The 25425-nt window shown below is 39.2% G+C and overlaps 1 protein-coding gene across 7 annotated transcripts in view; it reads left to right on the top strand.

The window, feature by feature from the left end:
• The window catches only part of FTCDNL1 (formiminotransferase cyclodeaminase N-terminal like), a 90889-nt gene that overhangs the window by 29741 nt on the left and 35723 nt on the right, over nt 1-25425 (top strand). For 4 of the 7 annotated variants that reach the window (XM_045847616.1, XM_045847619.1, XM_045847617.1 and 1 more), the window contains one exon: nt 6302-7673. The exons of 1 other annotated variant lie outside the window; for it this stretch is intronic. In XM_045847616.1, the coding sequence (XP_045703572.1) occupies nt 6302-6738 (437 nt within the window). In that variant the 3' untranslated portion in view covers nt 6739-7673. Of the gene's footprint in view, nt 1-2736; nt 2891-6301; nt 7676-25425 lie in introns of those variants that run through there. 2 more of the 7 variants (XR_006786702.1, XM_045847621.1) reach the window with 2 other exon arrangements.

The following is a 25425-nucleotide window of genomic DNA, read 5'->3' as shown; positions in this document are numbered from 1 at the left end:
TAAGGTATGTGATCACCCCAAATCTTAGGTTGCCTTACTTGTCCAAATTCTCCCTTAAAATGCTTTCATTTTTAAAGTACTATCTCTTGAGGTAGAATTTATAACAAACACCTCTGTCGTTAGGATATAAATGTTAGTCATCTAATTTTTTAATGCACTTAGTTTCCAACAATGGTGAATTCCCTTATTTTAAAATTTAATGGCTTTCTATTTTTCTAACTTTTTTAAAGTTATATCAGTGTTTCTCAACAAGTTTTTCCACTTCTCCCATCAAAACAGAAAAGCCTCAGCACATTGTTGCTGTTTATTTCTTTTCCCAAGAAAAAAATTAAATAGAAACGATTGGTGCTATCAACTGGACACTTCCAGCTGACTTTCCAGTGACAAATTAATCTCCACAGTGCCCGAGAGGAAGCAGATTTATAGGGGAACAGGTTTCTGTTTTGAAGTTCCCTACGAATATTATAAACAGAAGAGAAAAAAAAAGTGAGCTCAGAAATGACTAACACTCTCAGTCAGTGCCAAACAGACAAAATCTTTTAAACCAAATTCCTTTTAAAAGTTGTAGTTGGCCAGCTCGTGGGGAACATAAATTAGGGCAAAGCGGTAATAGTTGATACTTTTAGACCTATAAATAAATACTTTATACATATATATTTAAAAACCCTAAACATTTATGGGATAATTTAAACACTGCTGGCTGATATGTTATGTGAATGGTCTGCATATACTATATGCATCATTGTTTAAAAATACAGGGACAGTTCTTTGAACTACACAGTTTCATATGGTGCTTTAGGAATCATAGATGGAGGTAATTGGTACATCTTGGAATCAGGGACTTCTGTTTAGTTACTTAAATAAATGGGTTACTGAGAGCTGCCCCCTACTACTTCTCTCTCTGTAAATAAGAAGTACAGCATCATCAGGCACTTTTCCTGACATTGAATAATACAATTTACTCCACATCAAAACTCTTATTTAGTCTTTGAAAAATAATAGCCTGTTCTAGAATGAGTCTTTTAAGTTTTAAGGAACTTACTTTCATAATTTTCTGTTTGATGGTAAATCCCATTGGGATGATGGGAAGTGAAAGTCTCAACGTGTAATTAAATATGTAACCTGTAAAGGACACACGAAGGACCAAGGCGCTGAACTAGTGAGGGACACTGTTCTACTACGGAAAATGTGGGAGCAGGCAAGTTATCTGAGGCTTCCTTCCCCTGGGCTGGCTTCATTCCATGGCAATGTTAGTGTGTACCTACTTAGGCAATTTCCTCTCAATAAATTAGAGCCGTTCTGAAGGATTTTCAAAGTTGAGAAATGGAGACTCGTAATTTCTTGCAGGGCAAGAAAACATCATAGCCATTTGGCAGAACAGCTGAGCCAAGGCAATGTCCCGAAGAGGTGGAACCTGAGTTCAGATCGCTGGGTGCCACTCCCAGCGCTGGGCCGCATGGTTCTTGCTTAACTTTCTTCCCTGTAGACCTGGCCGCGTGCATGGAGGAGTCCTGCATTCTTCCTGCCACGGGAGCGTGGGACTTAGCAATTTTGTTTGAGTTTTACGACTTTAGTCATCAAATGTCCTGTTCAGCTGTGGTTTCTTTTTAGCACATGTTCTAAAAAGAATTTAAAGTACCAATATATAATGATGACTAATTGCTTTTGGTGTAATAACTATATTTTTGAGCCTGACTTCCAAGTCTGATTCCTTGCTGACTTTGTTACTCTGAAGCAAAGACCACTTGTAAGCTAGGTTGTATCTTATTTTAACCTTCTTCATGTTTTTATACCCAGCAACCTGCATGGTTCCTGACACTCAGCGGGTTTTCAGTAAAAACACATTTAGTGAGGGAGTTGCACATTGGTCCACAAGAATCTCTCTAGTTATTCAAACCATAATGTAATCCACAAATTCGAAGTTCTCTCATCAGATATAAAAATGCCAGATACACCAAAACCCCACCTCAGCTCTCTGCTCATGTGTTTTTTAATATAGCCACCAAAGAAGAGCTTAGTATAACAAGCAGAATTTCTAAAGACATCCCTAAGCAGCTTCTGACCTGCTGAAATGAGACTCTTTCTATGGAGGAAAATATATAGAATTGCTTCACATTTAATTGATTGAAGATGATGGTACTTGGAACTATTTTTGAGAATAATTTTGACCTAAAGGGAAAAAAAGGACATGTGTTTCTTCTGAGTGCTGTTTTTTCATTGTTCTAATGGGCTCTTCACTATTGTTTTGTCTGAATGCAGTTTTTTATTTGTGTTATTCCAGACGTGGTCCTACCACAAGCATCTTTAAACCAGACATTAATAGCATAGTTCACAGTCATTACTGCCAGTGCTCAAACACAAATATTGCATTTGTGTTTGCAAAAGCTACACATCAGATGTTAATTAAGTGCATTTTTTTTCCTGCTTAAACAATCTGGCATAAAGAGTTTACATCTATATCAGTTCACCATAAGGTCTCTACAATATCTGAGTCACCAGTGTACAGTATACGATAAATACCGTGTTTCCATACAAGAAAATAGCAGCATTGTTAGGAAAACATCAGGCCTGTTGTATTTCCCTGTGAAATAATAGGAACTGGATCTCAGTTTCTTTTTCTTTTTGATAAAAAAAGTGTTTAACGAGGAGTAAACACCAATATTTAGAATGATAAATTTTTCATTAAAGAGCACATGGAAAGTGATATCATACCAAAGATTTTTTCCTTGTTTTTAGCTTGCTTCAGGGCGTTGTGACAGTTGCGTGGGAATAAAATTGGCATTTGAGTTTTGCAGAGAGGAGGAGATGCTGCCGCTGGAGCAGCGAGTGCCAACCTGCAGGCGGCGGGAGCGGACGGAACCGCAAACTGAGAAACAAACCTTCACATCAGGTTTCTGATTTTAAAGCAAAAAATGGAATTACTTTAATTATACGACATTTACCTAGAAATACAATTTGCTGGGATTAATTATCTTCCTTATTTAAAAATTTTTGCTAAGTTTAAATTAGCATAAAGAATCAAATTCAGCATTTGAATAAGGTCAACGCAACTACTGGGTTTGAATGCAGAGTCTGATTCATTAGACTTGGACCCACATCCTGGTGCGGGACTGGGGCAGAGCAAATGGGGGAAGTTGGGGAGGCATGCCTTTGGGTAGAAAGTAGTTTTCTTTTCCTCCTTTACTTGCTTCCTCCCTCCCTCCCTCCCACCTTGCCTCCCTCCTGCCCTTCCTTCCAAGGGAGAAATGGGTCGTGGCCTCATAATCCCTCTGGAAGGAAACTACTGCCTGATTAGGTCAGAAAACTTCTCAGATTTATTGGTCGTTTCTGTCTATTCACTGCTCACATAAGATATAGCAATGAAACAAATTAAATTTGTGTAATTAAAGTTTGATAGAATTAAAATACATATAGCAATGGTATACATGAAAAATCATTCTGTGTTAATTTTAATTAATTAATTTCTCTTATTTTATTTAAAAGAGAAAAGTTACTTCTGATGTTTAATTTTATTTTTCTAAAAAAATTAACTTTTAAGTATGCTTTTGAAGGCATTTTAAAAATAGGGTTATTTTTAAAATTAAGCACATCAGTGTTGGGACAAGTGTATCCTTTATCAGACTCTTGTGCTCTGGGCTTAAGATCTAAACTTTGTCCATCTTCAATAATTTAACTTAGGCAGTGCATTCATTTACTAACAAGAATGATCACCTTTGGAAATCCTACTAAAAAAGGGACAGTTACTGTGCGTGTGGTCAAAGGTGCCTCCGAGTGTGCTGGGTGTGGGGTTCAGGAAGCGCCCTGTGGCTGTAGGGTTGGAGTGGGCGATGGCGTTGTAGTGCGGGGAGGAAGAGCCTTGGGTCCGTGTGGTTTGCCCCCTCAAGCCGACAGATTGCATGTGAATATCTGAGTCTTGATTGGGCATATCAAAGTTCTAAAATAGCAACAGGCCCACTATGTATTTTGAATAGTTGTGCTTACTGTAACCCAGTATACGTTCATGCTCTTCAGCAAAACATGAGTGAGATTGTTGGAGTGATGGCAAAGATGAGGTCACTTTTGGAATCAGAATAGCGTATGTATTCAGATTTGAGGAAATGGGACTATTTGTAACATTACCTGTTGAGGGGTGCAGGAGAGAGAAAAACCATGCTTGGATGTTTTCCATTAATGAATGACATTAGCATTGACAAAAAATTGTTTTCCAATGTACTCTGTGAAATGTTAAAACTGATACACTTCTCAAAGATATTTAGAGTAAGTGATTGGTGTATGAGATTATGAGATAGAGATGTATTGACTGTTAGGAAATTTAATTTTTATGAAATCAGCATTATGGAGAAATACTGTAATCTGATTCATTTCTGCAGAATTCCCAGTAGAAAGAGGCCCAGCCTCGGGAGTTGAAATGTTTCATTATGTGTACATGTGTGGGAACAAATGAAATGTGATTTTCATGTGCTGATTTTCTGTAAAACATCTATTAGTATGAGAGTGCCTAGGCTAAGGCAGCAAAGCCCCCAAAACCACGGCTGTCTAGGCGAAAGTGAACCCAGAAGGATACTGACATCATGAGCAATAAGCTTGAAAGTAGCAAGAAAAAGCTATGACAGTAACATAATGTTGAAATAGCAGTGAAGGAATTGTCATATGCTGAAGATGAGGTCAGCCTTTTGTCTCCCATCAATCCCTAATCAACTTTGCTTTCAGAAATGGAAGGTTGCCCCAAAATGAAGAAACTGCAAACCTAAGCTTTTTATACCAATGCTAATTTAACCAAGTTGTTCATCTTATAATATAAACTATAATTAGAGCAGGGCTATTTATGTAACATGAGCTGCACCACTTTTGAGGCAAGAAAAAGAAGGACATTTGCCCCTGGGCTCTAAAGTAACAGGGCTTTCAGTGGCATCGGCAGCCCCAGGCCCTGGAGAAGCTGGGGTGATAGAAAGAGGTGCCTCCGGCAGGGCAGGCCAAAGATGGTTCGCACAGTGCTCCAGACCCCGCCAAGCCCACATTCTCACGAGGCGCAGAGGTCTTCTCCCTCCCCAGTTTCAAGACTGTTTGTCACTCTTTAGTGACCTCCGTCCCTATCCAAGACTCTTGTTGAGATTTATTTGAATTGGGTGTTAACCTAACTCAGTGATAACAGGTGTGTGTTTGGAGAGGAAGGGATGGCTACAGAGTGGGATTTATTCCTGTTTTCTACACCCTTACGCCTGATGCTGAATTCCAACTCTTGTGGAGATAATCCTTGGAAATGAGTGAAAGGCCAAGGCTTTTTGCTGCTGTTGATATTTAATACTAAAGTGTGCTTTCCTTTTTCTGTTTCTATTTTGGAAAGTCTGAATCTTCTCAATTATTGTAGGAAAAAACAACCTTCAGATACTTTCAGAGTAGATAAAAGTTTCTGCTTGTAGCTCAAGTAACTCTATTATAAAACATATATACATATACGAAGTCTGTCCGGAAAAAGTACAACCATTGTTAATATGATGAGAACAATCTGTGTGACATCGATGTAGCCTGGCAGCCAAGGCGAGTGGACTGGAATGTGCATGCGTGAACAATGATGACTTCGCTGTACTAGTCAGTGGGGGCAGTAGACGCTGTTGAGTGAGCATGTATAGTGTGTGGTTGTTGCATTCAAAATGACTGAGTGAGTATTACAATGAATTTGCATCAGATTTTGTGTTCAGTTTGAACACTCCTTTGTGGAAACTATTCAGATGATTCAGAAGGCCGAAACTATAAGCAGGCAGTGACTGGCAGCTTCATCATGACAGTGTGCCCACTCATGCATCCCATCTCGTGCAGAGTTTTTTGGTGAAACATCAAACCACCCAGGTGACGCAGTCTCCCTACAGTCCAGATTTGGCACCCTGTGACTTCTGACTTTTCCCAGAACTAAGATCACCTTTGAAGGGGGAAAGATTTTAGACTGCCAGTGAGATTCAGGATACTATGAAGGGGCAGCTGATGGAAAATGGGAGAACTGTGTGAGGTCCCAAGGTGCCTACTTTGAAGGGGACTGAGGCAGCATTGTCCTATATACAGTGTTTCTTGTATCCTGTATTTTTTTCAATAAATATCTCTATTTTTCATATTACATGGCTGGATACCTTCTGGACAGACCTCATATATAAAACCTTTATGAAATTCTGGAGTTGATAATGAGATGCATCTGTATTATTTTAAAATAAAACCAAGTAAAGCTAGCTCCTTAGATTAAAATTGGCTAAAGAATAGAAATTCAGAAGGAGTTTTTTGCTTTGGTTGATTAACATTTTCAATGATTTAGGCATCGGCGCCAGCCCATATGTGATGAACTGCAATGTCACCATAGACTCTCAAGACTTGGCTTTGGGAAAAGAGATTGCCAGTGCCATTCGGGGCTCCAATGCAAATGGACTGAAGGGCGTCCAAGCGATGGCTTTTCCCCATGAAGGGAAAATTGAGATAGCGTGCAATGTAGAGAATTTTGAAGACCAAGAAGCTACAGAAACCTCAGAAGATTCACGATACATGGCTTACAGTGTCCTTGGCAACCGCTTTTCTTATGTATCTCCTCATTACATAGAAGCTCAAGTTAAAAAGTTGGCGGGTGATCAAGGAATTGGTACTGTAGGGAGAGCATTGATTGGATTTACACCCCAAGAGTGCAAGAACTGTGCTGAATATGCTATAAAGGGAAGTATTGGAGAATTCTGGAAGATACGGGGAGGTGTTTTCATGTGATCCAGTTTAAGGATTCATGGACATTTTAAGGAAGAACATCAACCATTACAAAATTAATTTTTGGCCATTGAAGATGAGGGGAAGATACAAAAAGCTTGGTTTTAGCTTCATACTGGAAAATTAGAAACATTCTTTGTTCAATAACCCGTCTTTATAGATCATTCGTAATTGCCCTGTGATATTTCTCGTCATTAAAACTCCCTAAGAACATGTTCTGTATCAAGTTTATGCACTTGGGTGCATTAGAAGCCTTCCTGAGTCAGCTGGGTAATATGGCCATGGTTGCTGAACCACCTTTAATTACTGTGAGCAAAACCAAAACTGGACTCGATTCCCTTGGTTTCCCCGAAGTCTTTATTCCCAAGTTCTGTATTCAATTTTCATTTGTCAAGTCATCATTTTCTAACATGTACTTTAAAAAATCAAGTACTAAGTGACTAAAAAGTGAAAAGAATTATAAAATAAAATTATTCTTTCAAAGCATGATTTTTTTTTGCCATCCCACTTTTGGGAAGACCTGTTGTTTATTCCAGAAATAACTCCAAAAACCCAATTTTTCTAATTTCTTAATGTTTATATAGGGAGATGGGATGGTGGTGTTGGGCATGGCTTATCCTTTTTGGAATTTAAATGGAAACTCTGAAAATTTAGGGAATATATTGCTTTTGAGCAAAGAGAAGAGTATCAGTGGAAGAATTTTATTTGAAAGAAATTAAAATATGTAGTCACCTTATGAACTGAAAGAAGCCACTTGTTTTATCTGGCAATTTTATGTAAATCTTTAGTATTTAAATTGCTTTAGTACAAGGTACTTTTTAATCACAAAGCACAAAGAAATGAATTTTTTCGTTGATTTTGTTTAGCAAGAAAGATTATGGTCTTTCCAAATAAGAGCACATAATGGGAATTTATTTTAAGGAATTAAAAATGAAAAAGAGATTGGACTCAAATATTTTTATAGGATCTAGTAATCTAGCTTAATATTGTTTCACTTACATTTGACTCTTGAATTTGATTGTATTAATTTTATTCCAGAATTATGCTTCTTTGGTGTTTTCTTTTTGCTGTCAACGTAAATACCTAAAAGATATAGAAATGCTGGACTAGGTTTGGTTTTCAGGCACAAGGAAGTTTACTTGCTGTGGTGGCGAGAGCTGCGAGAGCGGAGACACGGTGGCGCCTGGTTCTTCTGCGGCTTTGGCGGAGGCCGTGGAGCCTCGCGGAACAAGCACGGGACAGTGGATTGGCGGCCTTGGGTTCCAGTCTCTGCTCTGACCTTACTTGTAGCCATAGTTCCATCACCTATAGAAGAGAGAGAAGATTTCTCGCCTCAACCACAGGCTGTATTCTAGGGAACTAGAGGGAAGTACTTTGTAAGCTGAAACGTGAAAAGGAAACATATTGCTAATACCCTTTCCATATCTATTCTCGAGTTACGGGCATCAGTGTTCAACAGATGAGACGTAAAAGCACATGGTACACTGAGTTGTGTGGGGTTGTAAGAGCATTTGATTCATTTGCCAGTTACCTGAATTAGCCTCCCAGGTTCCTTTCACTGCATTCCAGGGTTCTGGCTTTGCGCAAGGCCCGTTTAAAACAGGATCATCTATTTAATAGGTACAGGGTTTCAATTTTGAAAGGTAAAAAATATTCTGGAGATGGTGGTGATGGTTGCACAACAGTGTGAATACTTAATGACAATGAACTTTATATTTAAAAATGGTTAAAATGGTAAACTTTACATTATGTGTCTTTGACCACAATTATTCAAAAGTATATATTAATTCCACAAAAGTTTAAAAAAAGACAAAAAACAAACATCTGAATAAGATAATTTCACTAAGCCCATACTTTCTAAATAAAGCTTTGGCAAATTTCTTACATCTATTAAATATAAAAACATGTAAGACCTGTTTTTCCCTTTTTAATCTATTATGATGGACTTTGGAACTACATAGGAGATTTAGTTAATGGTTTAAAATAGAGCTGCTTAAATTTGGCCTTTGATCAAAAAGCAGTAATTTACTATTTTTGTTATAAAGAACTTTCAAAATGAGTACAATCACGTCTTACCTCTTATTCATACTCTAATTTCTCTGCTCTTTTCTATCGTCTTTCTCTCCTGCGCTCCTCCGTTGCTCCAACACAGTTCTTCAGAAAATCTGAGCTAGCAGTCAGTCACTGTAGGTTGAACCCGTGGACAGGCACCATATCATTAACATTTTCTATGCCTGAGCTGGCAGAAGTAGCTGGGATAGATCAATAACAACTAAGGATTATCAAATTAGGTTGAGAAAATCTGACAAAATCAACTTAAGAAATAACCCTGACTCATATGTACCCTTTCCTCATATTGGCCTCTTAGAAGCAAACCAACAGTTTCTGCCAATGTTTCTGCAGTATTTTTTTCTACGGGACCACAAAGTGGACATTGTATGGAACGTGGCTTCATAGCTCGTTTAACCTCTGTCTCCTGCCAGATGACTTTGCTCATGACTTGTGCGGGTTGTGAGTAAGGCAAATGGATGTGGGCAAAGAGAGCTTACTTGTGATCACCCCTTCAGTGTTTCTGCTCTACTCGACTTGAAACTTTATTTTTAGTTTCTTAGAAGAGGGACAAGGAAAGCAAAACGCTAGGCTACGAGGGTGACAGGGGCTTCTGTTACTGGTTTTGTTGGGGGTGGTGTCGTGTGTTTCCAACGTGAATTTGGGCCCGACTCAATAGTGAATGAGAACTGCTCCAACCTAAGGGAGTGGGGCAGGCTAAGTAAAATGTAACTGCAAAATAAAACGAAATGGGGGGTAATATTTTCATTCCTCAACATAATGAAAAGCCTTGCTTGTAATTGGTTTGTCCTGTCTTGGAAGTGGCGTCCGTGGTCCACAAAGGACCACTCTGTGAGGGATCCGAGAGGAATTTATCATTCCCTCTGGCTGAGCCAACGCAGGCTTGATATACAGTTTTGTTTAGTATAAATATTCTCATGTTACTGTTTACTCTGTGGGGATCCGAGGATCTCACTGACAGGGTACGTGCTCCACGGCCTCGCTTTTAAAAGGCATTTATTTGACTCTGTTGTTTGTACTTGCCCAGAAACTTCAGAGAACGGCCCAGGAACTTGTTTGATAAGCATCCAGACCGTGCTCCGGGAGTATGTCGTGCTCGGGGGTTAGAAAAGCTTATTGTTTTAAGCAGGCCTGCACATGGCCTCGAAGGAGCCCATTTTTCATAGGTAAGAACAATTCAGACACTAACAGCAGTCTCTTAGATTGCTCCTCTCAGCTGTAAGGAGAGAGCCTGCTAAGTGTGGCTCTGGTGGACCTCAGCCTGATGTTGGATTACTCTGTCATTTCCTTTGTCCCTATTTGAAATATTTTGAGGCAATTTAGTTTATTGTGAATTAAGATGTGAGCCAGAGACCTAAACATGGGACGAGTTTCTCATTGTAACTGTGTAGCGTGTGCATTGTCCAGCTATTGTCCTCTAGCCCCATGCCTACCCTTCTGTCCGCTGCTTTATGCCTGTGGGACTCTGCAAACTCTGTTTCTTCTTTGCCAGCTGGTGCCCCATTAGGCTCTGCCAGTGTTGGGTGCTGGGTGGGGAGGCTGTTGGGCTGGAGGAGGAGAGGGCTTGCTCCTTCCTGTTTGCTGCTTGTTTCTGGCAGCCCCACCTAAGCAATAGCAGTTAACCTGGTGGTGGGTGTTGGTTCCAGGCTCCAGCATTTTTTTTTAAATTTATTTTTATTTTTTTTGACTCTTTCAGAGCTAGCCTTGTCATGCCTCTCAGAAGCACCAGCCTTGGCAGTTTTACCACCTCAGAGGTCTGAGACCCAGTGCTGCCAGGCCTCTCCTCTAAGCTTCTAGGCTCTGAGAGCCCAGCCTCCTCTCCTTGTCCCTTCAGCCTCGGGCTCAGTGCTTCCTGCAGTTATATCTCTGGGGCACCATGTTCTCTCCTTGTTCCTTTAGTTCCCCAACAACTGTTGGCCAATTTTTTACAATATTATCTCTTTTTAAATACTTTATGCTTTCTGTTTTCCCTCCTGGATCCTGTCAGAAGTGAACCTATCAGCAGACTAAACCGAAGGAGATGAGAATAAGGCAGAACATATTCAGTGTGGGTGTAGTTACTAATGGAAACAGCCCGTTGATGATCACTCGCCTTTTCTTCTCACTAGCATATTATTCATCTCATTGTTTTCTTCCTGTCGAGTTCTATTCTATCTTCCCTTTCACAGCCTTGCTCTTCGTGCAGTGAGTTGGGCGTCTGAGTGTTGACTTGTGGTAAGACTGGGGTGTATAGTCAGCCATCGGTTGGAGTTTTCACCATTTGAAAGGTAGACTAATATAATTGTAAAATTTAAAGAATTACAGTCTTTTCAGTATTATAATAGTTACTTATCTTCCCTTCTGCACCCATCTGCACCTGCCAGCTGGATGATGCTATTCAGCTGGTGGCAGGAGCCCAGCCTACCAAACCTTCTTCCCCAAACCTTCTTTCCAAAACCTTTCATGCATCATCCTGTTAACTTTTTCTTAGGAAGCCCAATCTGCAACCAGTCACTATTTCCTAACCTCTTAGGTACCTGCATCTTCATGAAGACAAGCTGCTTTGGGCAGAGTAATCATTGTTATTGATGTAGTTTAGCAATGACCCCTTGTTATAAAGCACGTGTAAATAATTTTTGGCAATTGACAAGTATTGCTTTCTGTCTACCCTGAAATTATGTTTAGTAGTTTATCTTCCTTTCTGATACTGCTCCTATGTTTTATGTGGATAAAAGGAAGATAAAATAGCAAGATATAAGGAAAGAAGTCTTCTGTGAACCCTTTCAACATCATGAATTGTAGCTATTTTTAATTAAATTCCAACCAAGTATCAGGTCCTAGCATGTGATTTTCACAACCCGATAGAGTAGGTGACTATGAAGTAATAAAATTCCCCAAGTTCTTTTAGCCTACTGGGTCAGCTAGGAGCTTCCTACTATATATCCCATATCCTGGAGATTTCTACCATTGCCCTAACCTTGAACATCCCTTGGGCCCACATCCTCAGGATGGTAGGCCTCTCCTCCTAGTCTCAGTTGGCTTTTGTCTCTGGTTTCTTGTGATCCAGTTAGAAGCTGGACAACTAATTGGTTGACCCTCCCCTTCTACGGAAGCTGGCTTACCTCAGAATCCTGAAACTTCTTCTAGACCCTGGACCTCTGCAATACTTCTGTAATCTTTCCTCACTTAAAATGTCTTTCTGATCTGTCTTTTGCACAATTATCATCTACTGAGTGATTGCGCATTGATTCTTTCCTGTGCCTGGAAGATCCATCAGCTCCAGAGCTTCCTCCCCTGGACTATCAGTGCCTCCTCTGCAGGCTAGTGCTTTCATTCTGTTAGACACAACTCTGTTTCATCAAGTGAGGAAGTGGAGGCTGAATCCCCACAGATTTCTCCCAGATGAATTTTTCTGGGTCGAGCCACAAAACTTGCTGCAACTAATTGGGAGATTCCTGGAATCAGTCCCACTGTCTTGAAAGAGCCAAGTCAGCCATAGGACCCAAAATGGTCCCCATCAGTATTTAAGTCAGCAAGGAAAATTGCCACCAGATGGTGCCAAAACTGCAGCCAGGACCAGGAGAGATTTGGATTGTGCAAGCCAGTAGTACCCCAGAACTTCTGGCTGGTGGAGTGCGTAGAGTCACTTGGATTATTTCTTTTATTTTGAGTTGACATCTTCACATTTTATGCAATTGTGTTTTTAGGACTTGAGACATTAGGTTGTGACAGGGTTTTATTGCTCTCTTATTTGTCTTGCTGGCTAGACTGTATAGTCCCTGAGGATAAGGCTTTAGTTACGGGTATTTATTGAGTGCTCACTGTATTCAGTGGGACAGATTTACCATGATGCTAATGAAATGTAAGCCGTAGGTGCCCTCACTTCCATGAAACTCTTGTAAGGCCTGGGACAGACCCTTGTAATAAGCTCATATCATTGTATGGTTCGCAAAACTTGCAAATGTAAGATATTTTAGCCAGAATCTGTTGAAACTGCTGTCTCTTCCTACTTGGACTTCTTCATTTTCTTCCCTGCATGACTGGTGGTGCTGGAGTGGCCAGGGTCAGCCTCATGGACTCGCACCTGTGCAACAGCACCGGGTCCTGAACTTGGTTCAGCAGCCTGCTGCCACTGAAATTCTGAAGGCTCTTAAAGAAGAGGATCCCCATTGTCATTTCCACTGGGCCCCGCAAATTATGTAGCTGGTTCTGGGAATGGCTATGGGCGTTTCTGGATGCAGTTAAAGGGAAAATTGACTTGGGGATAATTAGGATTTAGTGGGATATATTTATGTGGTTCATAGTCACTTCCATGTGTAGTTAAGACTTGCCTACTCTTGCAGGGTAGGGATGGCTTCCAGGAACCCTCCTCTCACCCTCGGTGTTGTGACACACGAAGCTGGGCCAGAGGATTATCACGAATGAGTGTGTCCTCTGGGGCCCAGCACTAGAAATAAAGTGTGGAGGGAAAACGCGGTTCCAGAGGAATGGAGTGTGTGGAACATCTTTCCAGTTATTAGTAGCATAAATTTTAAGCAAAGGATGTAGTTCTTAATAATGTCCATCTAAAACAGAACTGCTGTCCTGAAGGAATGTCTGTGTTGATATAGCATATATAGTTACAAGTACACCAGATTATTTATTTTTATGACAATAAAATGGAATAGAATTGATTAAAATTCATGTTTTGGGGGAAGAATCTCTGGTAGAACTACAGAGCATGTATGTCTCCGTGTGAAGTTGTATGTTGGGAAGTTGCATATGAAACATTAATAATTAAACACAGATTTCTATCAACCATTCTAGAAAGAGGAATGAATTAGCTTTGTGTTCTCACTACATAAAATGACGTCATTGCCATTTGGGTAGGTGATCGTTTGAGTAGGTGATGAAAGAGCATGCAGCCGTAAAAGTATGGAAAATGCATGGAAAGTATTCTGGAGATAATTAATAAAAATGTCATGTTATTTCTCAGGAATTACAATAATGATAGTATTTGTGTACTTTCAAAAATGTGTTGTGATTTATTTTCTCAATCTAAATTTATTGATCAAATCATTTTTTATTTTTCTGTATATATTGATTTATTTTCAATTGGGGCATAATTGACACAATAGCATGTTTGTTTCAAGTATACCCTGTAATGATTTTATATTTGTATGTATTGCAAAATGATCACCACAATAGGTTGTTAGTATCTGTCACCATGATTACTTTTCTTAAAGATGGTACTAAAAATTTTATAATTTCAGGCCTCACAGAACCCATGTGCTAACTCATACATTATCTTATTTAATCCTCACACCCTTTATCTGAGATTGGTATTATCCCAGCTGTTCAGGTGCAGAAACCTGGGCTCAGGTTAAGTAACTTCCTTGAGGTCGTACAGTTGGTAAGTTGCAGGTCCAGGTTTTTATGTGGGTCTGTCCTTTCCGAAGCTCGTGCTTTTACCCATTGCTCTCAAGTTTCTGGAGCGACACATCATTTCCTCGGAAAATTCTTTTAAGACCACTAGGTTAGGCTATGTGCTCCATAAAGCCTGTCCTTTCTTTCATAGTCCATATCGCAATTATTTAACTGCTAAAGTAAATGCCATAATTACGTTTCAACCTCCTTGGATGAAGCTGTTTTATTTACAGTGTAGGGGTCGGTGTGTATAGTCATTGAATTAGTTCTTATAGGTCTGCTGATTTTCAGAGGCGCCTCAGACCAGCTTCTGGCTTCAAATTCTTTTTCGACTTTCTTCCTCCCAGGCAGAGAGAGGGTCTGGGAACCACAAAACATTAGGCTCAAAATTAACACCCCGAGACTGTTAGGGTGCATCTGAAAATGGAGAGATGTGGCTATTATTCATTTATACCTTCATGTGGAAGCTTGGTCCTTATTCTGGGTGCCAGGTATCCATATCCAGGGGGATGAGGGTGGCGGCCTTTTGCACCATAAATGTGTATGTCTCATAGTTCCGTATTTTTGTAAACTGAGTCATCTCAAAATGGGGGAAACACCTGTATCCAATTTTCTCTGGAATGTACAACCAAGTCCTCTTATACTCCTTATTTCAGATGAGGTTTTCTGGATGACACCATCTGGCAAATGTCACTTTGATTAAAGTAAATATGCAGCGTAGTTAACACTGGGAGCCTATTTGAATTTCCCTAAGTAGCCACATATTACAGAAGCAGAAGGCAGTGGGCTCTTGGGGTTGGGAGAACTTGAGAGCGTTGCATTCCACGTTTTGGTGTCAGTCGGATGGCAGTGTGTGGCCTACTGCGCTTTGAAGGGTTTTGTGTATTTTTCTTTTCTTACCAGTGGGCATTTTTTTTCTTTTTCAGTTTATTTTGACACTGGGAAGAAAATATATAAAAATGTAAAAAAACTTAGCTTTATGATTGCCAAGTTTTTCTTCCAAACTAAGAAAAGAAACCAGTTGTTGAAAAATATGATGAATGGTATCCTTTGTTTTATTCTCAATGTAGCACATGAGGGCAGTGCCATTGGAACGGGGCCAGAGTCCCCAGGCAGAAGGGAGCACCAGGCCGAAAGGAGGCCTCGTGATTTGGGGGGTGTCAGGTTGGTGGGTCAGGATTTCTTCTCAGTCATGGCGAACATCTCTTTCCTTGCTCCCACGCCCACCCCTCCTATCTCACAGTCACTCACTGTGTTTTCAGTGTTTGCTCCTGATGAGGATGTCATCTATTTGTAAGAAAATGCCATTGGTGCAATGTGGGGCTTCCAAGCCTTTAAGTTGTGGTTTTCCCAGCTTCCACAGCTACTGACTTTATTTAACTGTGGGATCATGTATGGTTGAGGGCAACAGTCAGTTGTTAATGTGTAAGCAAATCCTAGCATTGTTAGCATTACTCCTCCTTTATTGTTGTCTTGTCACCAAGTGGTTTGGGAGAGCCAAGGAGCAGAGAGCCCAAGCCCTTTGTTCTGCCCTTTGTTCTGCAAGTCGGCCTCAGAGCCGTCCACTTCTGCTCGCTCTCTCCCCCCTCCAGCCACACACTGCAATGAAGAGGAGAAGATGGGTGGGGGGCATCACACTTCACTGTCAAGGAAATGATGGTAATGTCTCAGATGCCTTTAAAACATCTGCATGTTTCCTAAGAAGGTAAATCTAAAACTGCTCCGTGGACATGGGTAAACTGTAGCTCACTGGAACCTGTGGCACTTGCCCAATTTGGAAGTCCTTTCTGAAAACTCTGCATACCTTGACTGAAGTATTTAACTAATTTATTATAACTTTAGTTCTCCAGGCTGTTTTCCCCACTAGGCTGTGAGCTCTTTGAGAACAGAGGCTGTTTCACTCACCTTGGTAATTCCAATGCCTGGCGTCAGAACATCTTTGTTGAATTAATTAATGTACAAAAAACTGAACTCAGAGTGCAGCGTTGGGTCAGGACTAGATAACTCTCTAGGTAGAAGATAGTTTAATCATTTCTCAGCTGACTTGAGGTTTTGTTGCATGACACTGAGTTACATGAGAAAGTACATTCAAAAGAAGGAACTAGGGAACAGAAAATTTGGCTCAGCTGATGTGTGAGGCTGGGGGAATGGGGTAGAGCCACCAAAATTCTTCATAAAGACAGGTAATAAAATGGCTCCAGAATGCAAACACCTGACTCTTACCTTTCCACGGCAGTGTCAGCAGAGGGCAAACTATGTGTCCGAGTGCCTCACACCTCGTCCTGATGCCATTACTCTCAAATTTAGGCTGTCTGTTTTTTTTTTAAAGATTTTATTTATTTATTTTTAGAGAGGGAAGGGAGGGAGAAAGAGAGAGAGAGAGAAACATCAATGTGCGGTTGCTGGGGGTCGTGGCCTGCAACCCAGGCATGTGCCCTGACTGGGAATTGAACCTGCGATGCTTTGGTTCACAGCCCGCACTCAATCCACTGAGCTACGCCAGCCAGGGTGGCCATCTGGTTTTTTTAAAGTATAGTTTATTGGTGATGCTATTACAGTTGTCCCATTCTTTTTTCTCCCCTTTATTCCCTTCTGTCTGGTATCCCTATTCCCTCCAGCATTCCCTCCTCACCTTAGTTCATGTCCATGGGTTACACATATAAGTTCTTTGGCTTCTGCAGTTTCTATACTCTTCTTAACCTCCCCTGTCTATTTTGTGCCTACCATTTATGCTTCTTATTCCCTGTATGTTTTCCCCTGTTCTACCCACTCCCCCTCCCCACTGATAACACTCCACGTGATCTCCATTTCTGTGATTCTGCTCTTGTTCTAGTTGCTTGCTTAGTTTGTTTTGTTTTATTTTTAGGTTCAATTGTTGATGGTTGTGAATTTGTTGTCATTTTACTGTTCATAGTTTTGATCTTCTTTTGCTTAGGTAAGTCCTTTAACATTTCATATAATAAGAGCTTGGTGATGATGAACTCCTTTAACTTGACCTTATCTAGGAAGCACTTTATTTGTGCTTTCATTCTAAATGATAGCTTTGCTGGATAAAGCAATCTTGGATGTAGGTCTTTGCTTTTCATGATTTTGAATAGTTCTTTCCAGTTCCTTCTTGCCTGTGTGGCTTCTTTTGAGAAATCAGCTGATAGTCTTATGGGCACTCCTTTGTAGGTAACTCTTCTTCCTCTTGCTGCTTTTAAGATTCTCTCTTTATCTTTAATCTTGGGCAGTTTAATTATGGTGTGCCTTGGTGTATTCCTCTTTGGGTCCAACTTGTTTGGGATTCTCAGCTTCCTAGACTTGTATGTCTTATTTCCTTGGCCAGATTGGGAAAGTTTCTTTCATTATTTTTTCAAATAAGTTTTCAATTTCTTGCTCTTCTTCTTCTGCTTCTGGCACTCCTATGATTTGGGTGTTGGAATGTTTAAAGTTGTCCCAGAGGTTCCAAAGCCTCTCCTCATTTTTTTTTGAATTGTTTCTTCATTCAAATAAAGGAATGTTTATTTCTTCCTTTAGTTCCAAATTGTTGATTTGAGTCCTGGTTTCCTTCCCTTCGCTGTTGGTTCCTGTATATTTTTCTTTATTTCACTTTGTATAGCCCTCACTTCTCCCTTTATTTTGAGTCTGTACTAAATCATTTCTGTAAGTATCCTGATTACCAGTGTTTTGAACTCTGCATCTGATAGGTTGTCTGTCTCCTTGTTGCTTAGTTCTGTTTTTTGCAGTTTTGATCTATTCTTTCATTTGGACCATATTTCTTTGTCTCAGTACACCTGTCACACTGTAAGGGGCAGAGGAGCCTTAGGTATTCGCCAGGATGGGGCCACCTACTTCTCTGAGTTGTGGGGCTGTATGCCGGGTAGTGGTCAGAGAGGGAACAATGCCACTTACTCAGCTCTTATCCTGCTTTCAAGGGACTGACAATTTCTCCCACCACCACAACCCTCACAGGTCTTACAGCCAGAGGTTCTGAGGCTTTATTTTGCCCACTCTGGAACCCTGGGTTGCATGGTCTGTCTCGCTTCCCAGTGGTTCCTCCCAGTTTGTCCACATACAAATATGGCACTGCCATGTCTTCCAGCCACTGCCTTGCCATGCATCCTCTCCACCCCAGCTGCCCATCTCTGCCCCTCCTACCGGTCTGGATGAATATTTCTTTTTTAACTCCTTGGTTGTTGAACTTCCTTACAGTTCAATTTTCTGGCAGTTCTGGTTGTTTTTTTGTTTTTAAATCAGTTGTTTCCTTCTTTTGGTTGTGCGAGGAGGTGAAGTTTATCTACCTATGCTTCCATCTTGGCTGGAACCCTAGGCTGTCTGTTAAATGCCCCATGATCCACTTGTAAACTCTTCAAGAAAAAATGAAGCCAAGTTCTGTTCTGTGGCCACCAGATTGGAGCTTTTCTCTCCCTACTTCATTCAGTTAATTGAGCTGTGCTGGAAAGTTCAGTAATTTATTCTGTGGAGTCTTTCTGTACAAACAATCTCAGGCTGAGGGAAGGAGACTTAGCTGAATCTCTCAAACACTTAAAATGCGGAATTTGTGTTTTGGAAAACACCAGTGAGTCAGTGTCCTTAAATGTCATCAATAAAAGACAGTCTCCATCAGCTTTCATTAACTGAGCTCAGAGTTGCCTCCTTTTATTGCTTCTCACATGTTTACAGTATCTCATTCTTTCCTTGATTCTGTATTTTCACACCATATGGCCACGTCTTTAAGTCATTTTTCAGCTGCTCTATTAAATAGTAAAATGAGATTCAGAACAGATTTCTTTGATTTTAAAATAGCATTTTGGATGTGTGGCTTTTTTGTAAATAAAAAAAGAATTAAAGGACTCAAAAGCATGAAATTTCAGGTATTCTTACTCAGACAGTGAAATATGTAGCTTTATACTTAGAGAAATATGTAGCTCTTAGAGTAAATATATGCTTATCTTGTGGAATTCCACCTACAGTATTATTGATTCATTCATTTTGCATATTGTGGTTCATTCCACTTAAATAAGATTTAGCCTTTGCTTTTACTAATGAGCATAGATTGAAAATGGAATTGAAAGTATGCCTTTTATAACTATTCAATATTATATTTCTCATTAGAAATGATTGTTGTAGCTTATGATTAATATATACTATATATCAATAATGCTCTGTTGCTATGGTTGTGGTTATGATTCTGATATTTAATAAAATAAAATGTAGCATTCAGCTATATTTTACTTGTTTTTTTGGAATATTTAGTGGTCAGGTTTTTGAGAAGCTAAAAAAGAGGGAGTGCTACTTTAGACCCCACAGTGTAGAGTTTGTCAATGAGGGCTTAAAGCAGTGCTCTTGCAATTTAATACAGTTTACTTTGCAAAGGATTAGACATTTAAAAGGCTATTAAATATTTACTGCTTGTTTTCTGAGCCAGGAAAGGCGTTTTGGTATAAGCTGATTTTTTTTTTAAGGACAATACTTAACAAAAGAAAACTGCTGCATGAACAAATTTTGTAATATGAGTAAATTTTCCATTGATTCAGACTTTAGCAGTATGGACTGTGTCAATCATAATTAATCAGTTTATGAGTATGTGATCTGAAATCTTCAATTATCCATTACAGTCTGGACATTGACTAACAGAAATGACTGACCTGGAGTTGATTGTTTAAAGTTAAAACAAGTGCACTCAACACTCAGAAGGTCAGCACAGTAGACTCTTAACTGTAATTCAATGACATCAATTTAAAGTAGTATACAGTTTGAGAGTGTTAAAAATACATTACTTTTTATGTATGTAAATACATTTACTATATAAAAATATTATATTACATTTATTATATATATTTTATTGGATCTATTAAGGTGACCTTGGTTAATAAAATTGTATAGATTTGAGGTACACAGTTTATGTGTTTTAAATCCAAAGATTTCAGTTGGACATAAGTCCATTGAATGAGTATATTTTGACTACTATTGACATTTTTAAGTTTATTATTTAATATGATACATAGGAAGGTAGCAACTTGGAAGAACTGTTTTAAATAATTTAGGTAAAATTCTACTTTTCCTGAATTATCCTGGTATAGTCATTGTTTTTATTGTCACTGTGACAAACATCCACAATATTTTTAAATGGCAGTAACAAAAATTTATTTTTAATCATCACCTCCACATGTTCTTTTGTATCTTTTTTTTAAACATAAATCTCTGGAAGAAATGGAAGCTATCTCACAACATGTACACCATTTCTACAACATAAAGATTGTCTTCCAGGCCAAATGAAGAGGGCTGCTTGTTTTCCACAAAGCAAAATCATTACCTAGAAGATTGTGCAGTAGAAAACTGTATGGACACGGTGTTTTTTCTTAAAGATGTGAAATTAAGAGAGCAAGCACTTACCCAAACAAGTGAGAGAAAGATGAATGATGATGTGTTGTAGACAGCCCACTGACAGGGGGGACGGACAGACGTTTCTCAGACTTCACGTTGTCATTTTCAGCCGGGCGGTGAGCAGAGGTCTCCTCCTTGGAGGAGATCCAGCAGGGGATTGGGGAGAGATGCATCTTCCATTGTTTCCAGATCATTACCTGGCAGGAGGCAGCTTATTCCTCTCAGAAAAGTATTTACTTGATAACTAGATAGACTGAGGATCTACTGTGTCAGGTGGCCTTCCAAGAGACGGAGGAGTGAATGAGACAAGGTGCCTGCCCTCAGGGGGCTTGCTTCCTAGTGGCCGCCTGCAGATAAACAAGTAGAAACATTGTCAGGTGATGCTCAGTACCACACAGAAGTATAAAGCAGAGTAAGGAGCATGGGGGGTGGGACCTGTTTGCATTTTTGAAAACAATGGCTGGAGAAGGTCTCATTAATAAAATGGCTTTTGAGCAACGATGGGGGACAGGACAGAGTGCTGGTAGGGGAAGAAATCAAGGCAGGAGGACAGCTGGAATAAACCAGGCAAGCCCTCAGCTCTGGCCATCTTATGTCCAGCAGTCATATTTTACACAGCCTAGCAAGTAGGGAAGAGACACCTTACAAAAGTATTCAGGTCCAAGGGTCCCTTATTCTCTAATAAATATCATCTTGGAGAAACAATTTCATCACCTCCCATTTACAGCAGGGATTGGGTTGGGCATTGTGCAGCAGTACAGGTTGAAAGTTTTAGGATGACCTTTCCTCTGCTAAGGAATCTGATGCTCAACTGAAGTTACGTGACTTTCTCAGGCCCACATAGCTTTGAATGGTGGAGCCAGCCTGTTACCTCAGATCAGTCTGACCCCAAGGTCCCGCCTTCAAGATGGTAAAATGCCTGCAAAAATGGTCACATGAATGGATTATTAAAATAGCTTCAAAATGTGACAGATATCAATGTTTTTAACTGAGTGAGAAAGGCTGAATTGTCTACCGGGAAAAGTCAGAATAGCAAGTAGTTACCAACCTCTGATTGGCTTCATTAAAGACAGCAAGATCTTCCACCGCAGAGAAAGAGAGATGTGGCTGTTATCACGTAAGGTTGGACCCTTTGGGTCCATGACTCCTTTCTCCCCTCAAATGAGAAATACTTGCTTTGGCCACAATGCTTGCTCTCCCTCTTTCTCTCTCTTTTTTAATGTCTATGGACTTGATTGGGAATGTCGGTTCTTCTCTGCAAACATAACTAGCCCACTCTTATGAATAAAAGCACCCAGTTCCTTTAGGCAGGCTTGGATATATATTAAAAATTTGCCAGCTCCCAACTTTTCTATCAGTTCGTATTCACACAGATAATATTAATAAGATTAATATCCATTCTTATTCATCTGGAATTTTACAGTTTTTAGTATGTCTGTTATTTTCAATGATGAAACTCAGAGATTTCTCTTTTCCTAAGGTACATCAGCCAGGGTACTGGTTTTCTTGAACATCAGGGTGTGGAAAAGTGATCTCCACGTGGGATAACTAGAGATGCAGATCTTACTCCTTGTGTCGCCCCTTTCTGTGAGGTTTTGGTCCTACACTTTGAACTAACCTTACAGAGAAAAAAACGATAACGAAGTGCAGCGCACACATAACGAGTATCTGTTAAAACACTAGCTCTGGAAAGAGGCTGACATTTAATGCAACCCAGGAATTTTCTCTGCTTCTTTTCCCAGATTCACATTACAGCTGGTTTCAGGTCTTGGTCGGAGTGCTTGTGAGTTCTTGATGTCAATGCCACATGTTTAGGAGGGAATATCGATCCATTAGTCATGCAGACCCTCCCTTCATTCATGGGCTCTATGCAATTCTTAAAGACTGGACTTTATATTTTTAAAATGAAAATGTCTGTATCAAAAAATTGGCTTACAGTTTTAGTTGTCACTGTACTCAAATGATGCCCAGCTCTGAAGAACGGATAAGATTTTGTGGTGAAGGTTCACAAGGGCAAGATGGCTCAATAATGCACTGAACTAAACTCCAAAATACTTTTATCCCTTCTGTTCTCTAGTTTGTTCGTGGGGATTTTATTGTTTTTCTATTGACAATAAACATTGATATATGTTTTATGTTTCTGTCAGTTACTTTTCAAGTACATGTCCCCCTTCCTCATTTATCTGCAGACAGTTTGCACCATGAGCTCTCAGAGGGTTTCTCTGGAAGACTAGACAAGAATTAAGCCTTTATTCATGTCTTGCCTAATTTGTTATTTTTTTCAACGTCATGTATTATTTCCATTTCTAACAGTCTCGTCATGTTTCTAAGGGAACTTTGGGTATAGATACACTTGCAGGCAGTGGGAGATGTTAATTCCATGTATGAGTGTGGCAATTAGGAACAAGGGCTGTCTCTAGCCACTGTGTGAGTCCAGAGGCATTTTGAAATCATTGTCTTCATGTGTATGTTCCCTAATCCCTCTATTAAATACAAATCAGAAAATTATAAATTTAATAATATGTTTGAGAATATAGTGAGACTCCACAGAGAAGGAGAAAAGACATGTTTCTTAATGTAACCAGAATTGAAGGTTAAATTACTTATGTTTGGTACTAGGCTATTTGAAAATTTAGAAAATAGTCCCCATGGTTTCTGTTTAGAATCTTGCTTTGATACAACATATACACACACAGAGGAGTTAGAGAGCAATTTGAAGCCATGCATGGACACAAGAAGGAGACAAGTGTGTATGCTGGGCATAAATGGATTGTAGAGATAAGAAACTATCAGAGGGAAATGCAATCACTTATGCAGGAAACAGATTACTGAGAAAGGTGAGAATATTAAAGAATGAGAACGTGAGCAAGAGGACCGAGGTGGGAAATAAGCAATGCATAAGGGCTGTGGGGAGGCATGCATGTGGTCGAATTGGAGGGACAGAGAGGACAGCCTTGGTCTTTGTCCTCAAGGAGCTCCCAGCCAAGTAGGGAAAAGAATATGCCAACCACCCATTGTAGCACCGGTGGTAAGTAGATCGTAAGAGCAAAATAATTCTCTGATGGAGGAAGAAAACTTCTTGAGAGAGGAGGTAAAGTTTGAAGAATGAGACAGGGACTTTCAGACAAAGGGAATAGCAAATGTAGTTGGCTAGAAGTAAGTCTCTTGTGAGAAATAATACTCATTGTATTTTAAAATCTAGTATCAATTATTTCTAAATTTACCAAAAGATCTACCACTTTGTGAGACATTCTTGTACAATTGCTTTGGGACTTCATATTTCAAGGATTTGTGAAAATTGGTAACAATCAAGTATAACAGAAAAATTATTTTTCCAAAATTTCATCTTCAACCATTTTTAATTCTAGGTTTTTCTTTCTCAACAAAATTCATAATGAAGTATGTTTTTACACATAAAATTGTATGAAGAAAAAAGGCAAAATTCATCATGGAAAACATTTTTATCTATAATTATCTTCTATTGAAATTAACTCACATAAGTGATGTGATTTTTAAACAATTGACAGTATATACAAATATAGTATCACATATAGTATATAAAATATACTCATATATATACATACATATGTGTACATATTTGTTTGAAAAGGACACCTTATATTTGCTTATAGTCTCCCTCTTAATCTTGTACTGTAGCATCAAAAATTTTTCTTTATATTATTAGTCCTTTGAAAACTACAGTCATCAAAGTAAACAAAAATGGATGGACTTGACTGTATAATGTTATATGGATTTAACATAAATTTCATATTATGTACAATGACACTATTAAATGTGTTAATACAACACATAAAATGACCAATTCTCTTTAAATTTTAGTGTTTAGCATATTTGTTTTGATTGTACGTGTGGGAGCAGTGAGAACAGCTCTGCAAAAATACTTTGCAAGTTACCATAGTGACTAAATTGTGGTGCTTTATAATGTTGTCTTTCCCCTGGGTCTTGATTCAGTTGCATGGTTTTTCAATCACAATCTAATAGGTGACATTTAAATTTCCCTGTTTTTTTAAAATTGTACACCCACATATAGGCTTAAAACTCTACATAAATGTATAAATTTTCTCTTTTTCTTTTTCTCTTTCTCCAAGAAAAGGGATGCTGGGCTTCCACATCCCTTTTCGCCTCATTCTAATAAACTATGTTAACAAATGCTATGTTGCCTTTCATTTTTCCACCATTTTCATACAATTATGTACCGACGTATATATGCACATGCAAAAATAAATCAGGATATTATGGAAACCCTTCCAAATTAATTGATATACACTAGTTATATATTTTTAATGCCTATTTAATATTTCTATTGTGAATAGGCCATAATTTATTCAACCACTTTGTTTCTATTTTTCTACCATGAGTAGTGAGTGCTTCAGTAAACATCATTATACCTGTGTCCTAACTTACTGATGGTAGTTTTATTTCCATGGGATAGGTTCCAAGAAGTTGGGATTACAGGGTCAAAAAGTATGTTATATAGTTTAAATTTTATGGAAGTTACCATGTTACTTTCCAAAAGGACTGAAACACATTACATTCATACCTCTCAGTATTTGCGAGTGTCTTTTACATGTGCCCCTGCAGTCAGTAAGTGTTATAATTCTCTTTAGTTTTTTAAAACATTTTAAAGTATATTTTATTGATTATGCTATTACAATTATCCCATTCTTTTTACTCCACTTTATGCACCTCTGCCCTGAACCCCCTCTCCTCCCAGCATTCCTCCCCTAATTCATGTCCCTGGCTTGTACATATAAATTCTCTGGCTTCTCCATTTCCCACACTATTCTTAACCTCCCCCTGTCTATTTTGTACCTACCAATTATGCTTCTCATTCCCTGTACCTTT

The sequence above is a fragment of the Phyllostomus hastatus genome, unplaced genomic scaffold (genome assembly GCF_019186645.2).
Source record: "Phyllostomus hastatus isolate PE091 unplaced genomic scaffold, TTU_PhHast_1.1 phas_contig_57, whole genome shotgun sequence".
Taxonomy (NCBI): domain Eukaryota; kingdom Metazoa; phylum Chordata; class Mammalia; order Chiroptera; family Phyllostomidae; genus Phyllostomus; species Phyllostomus hastatus.
This window is presented reverse-complemented; position numbering and strand designations above follow the sequence as displayed.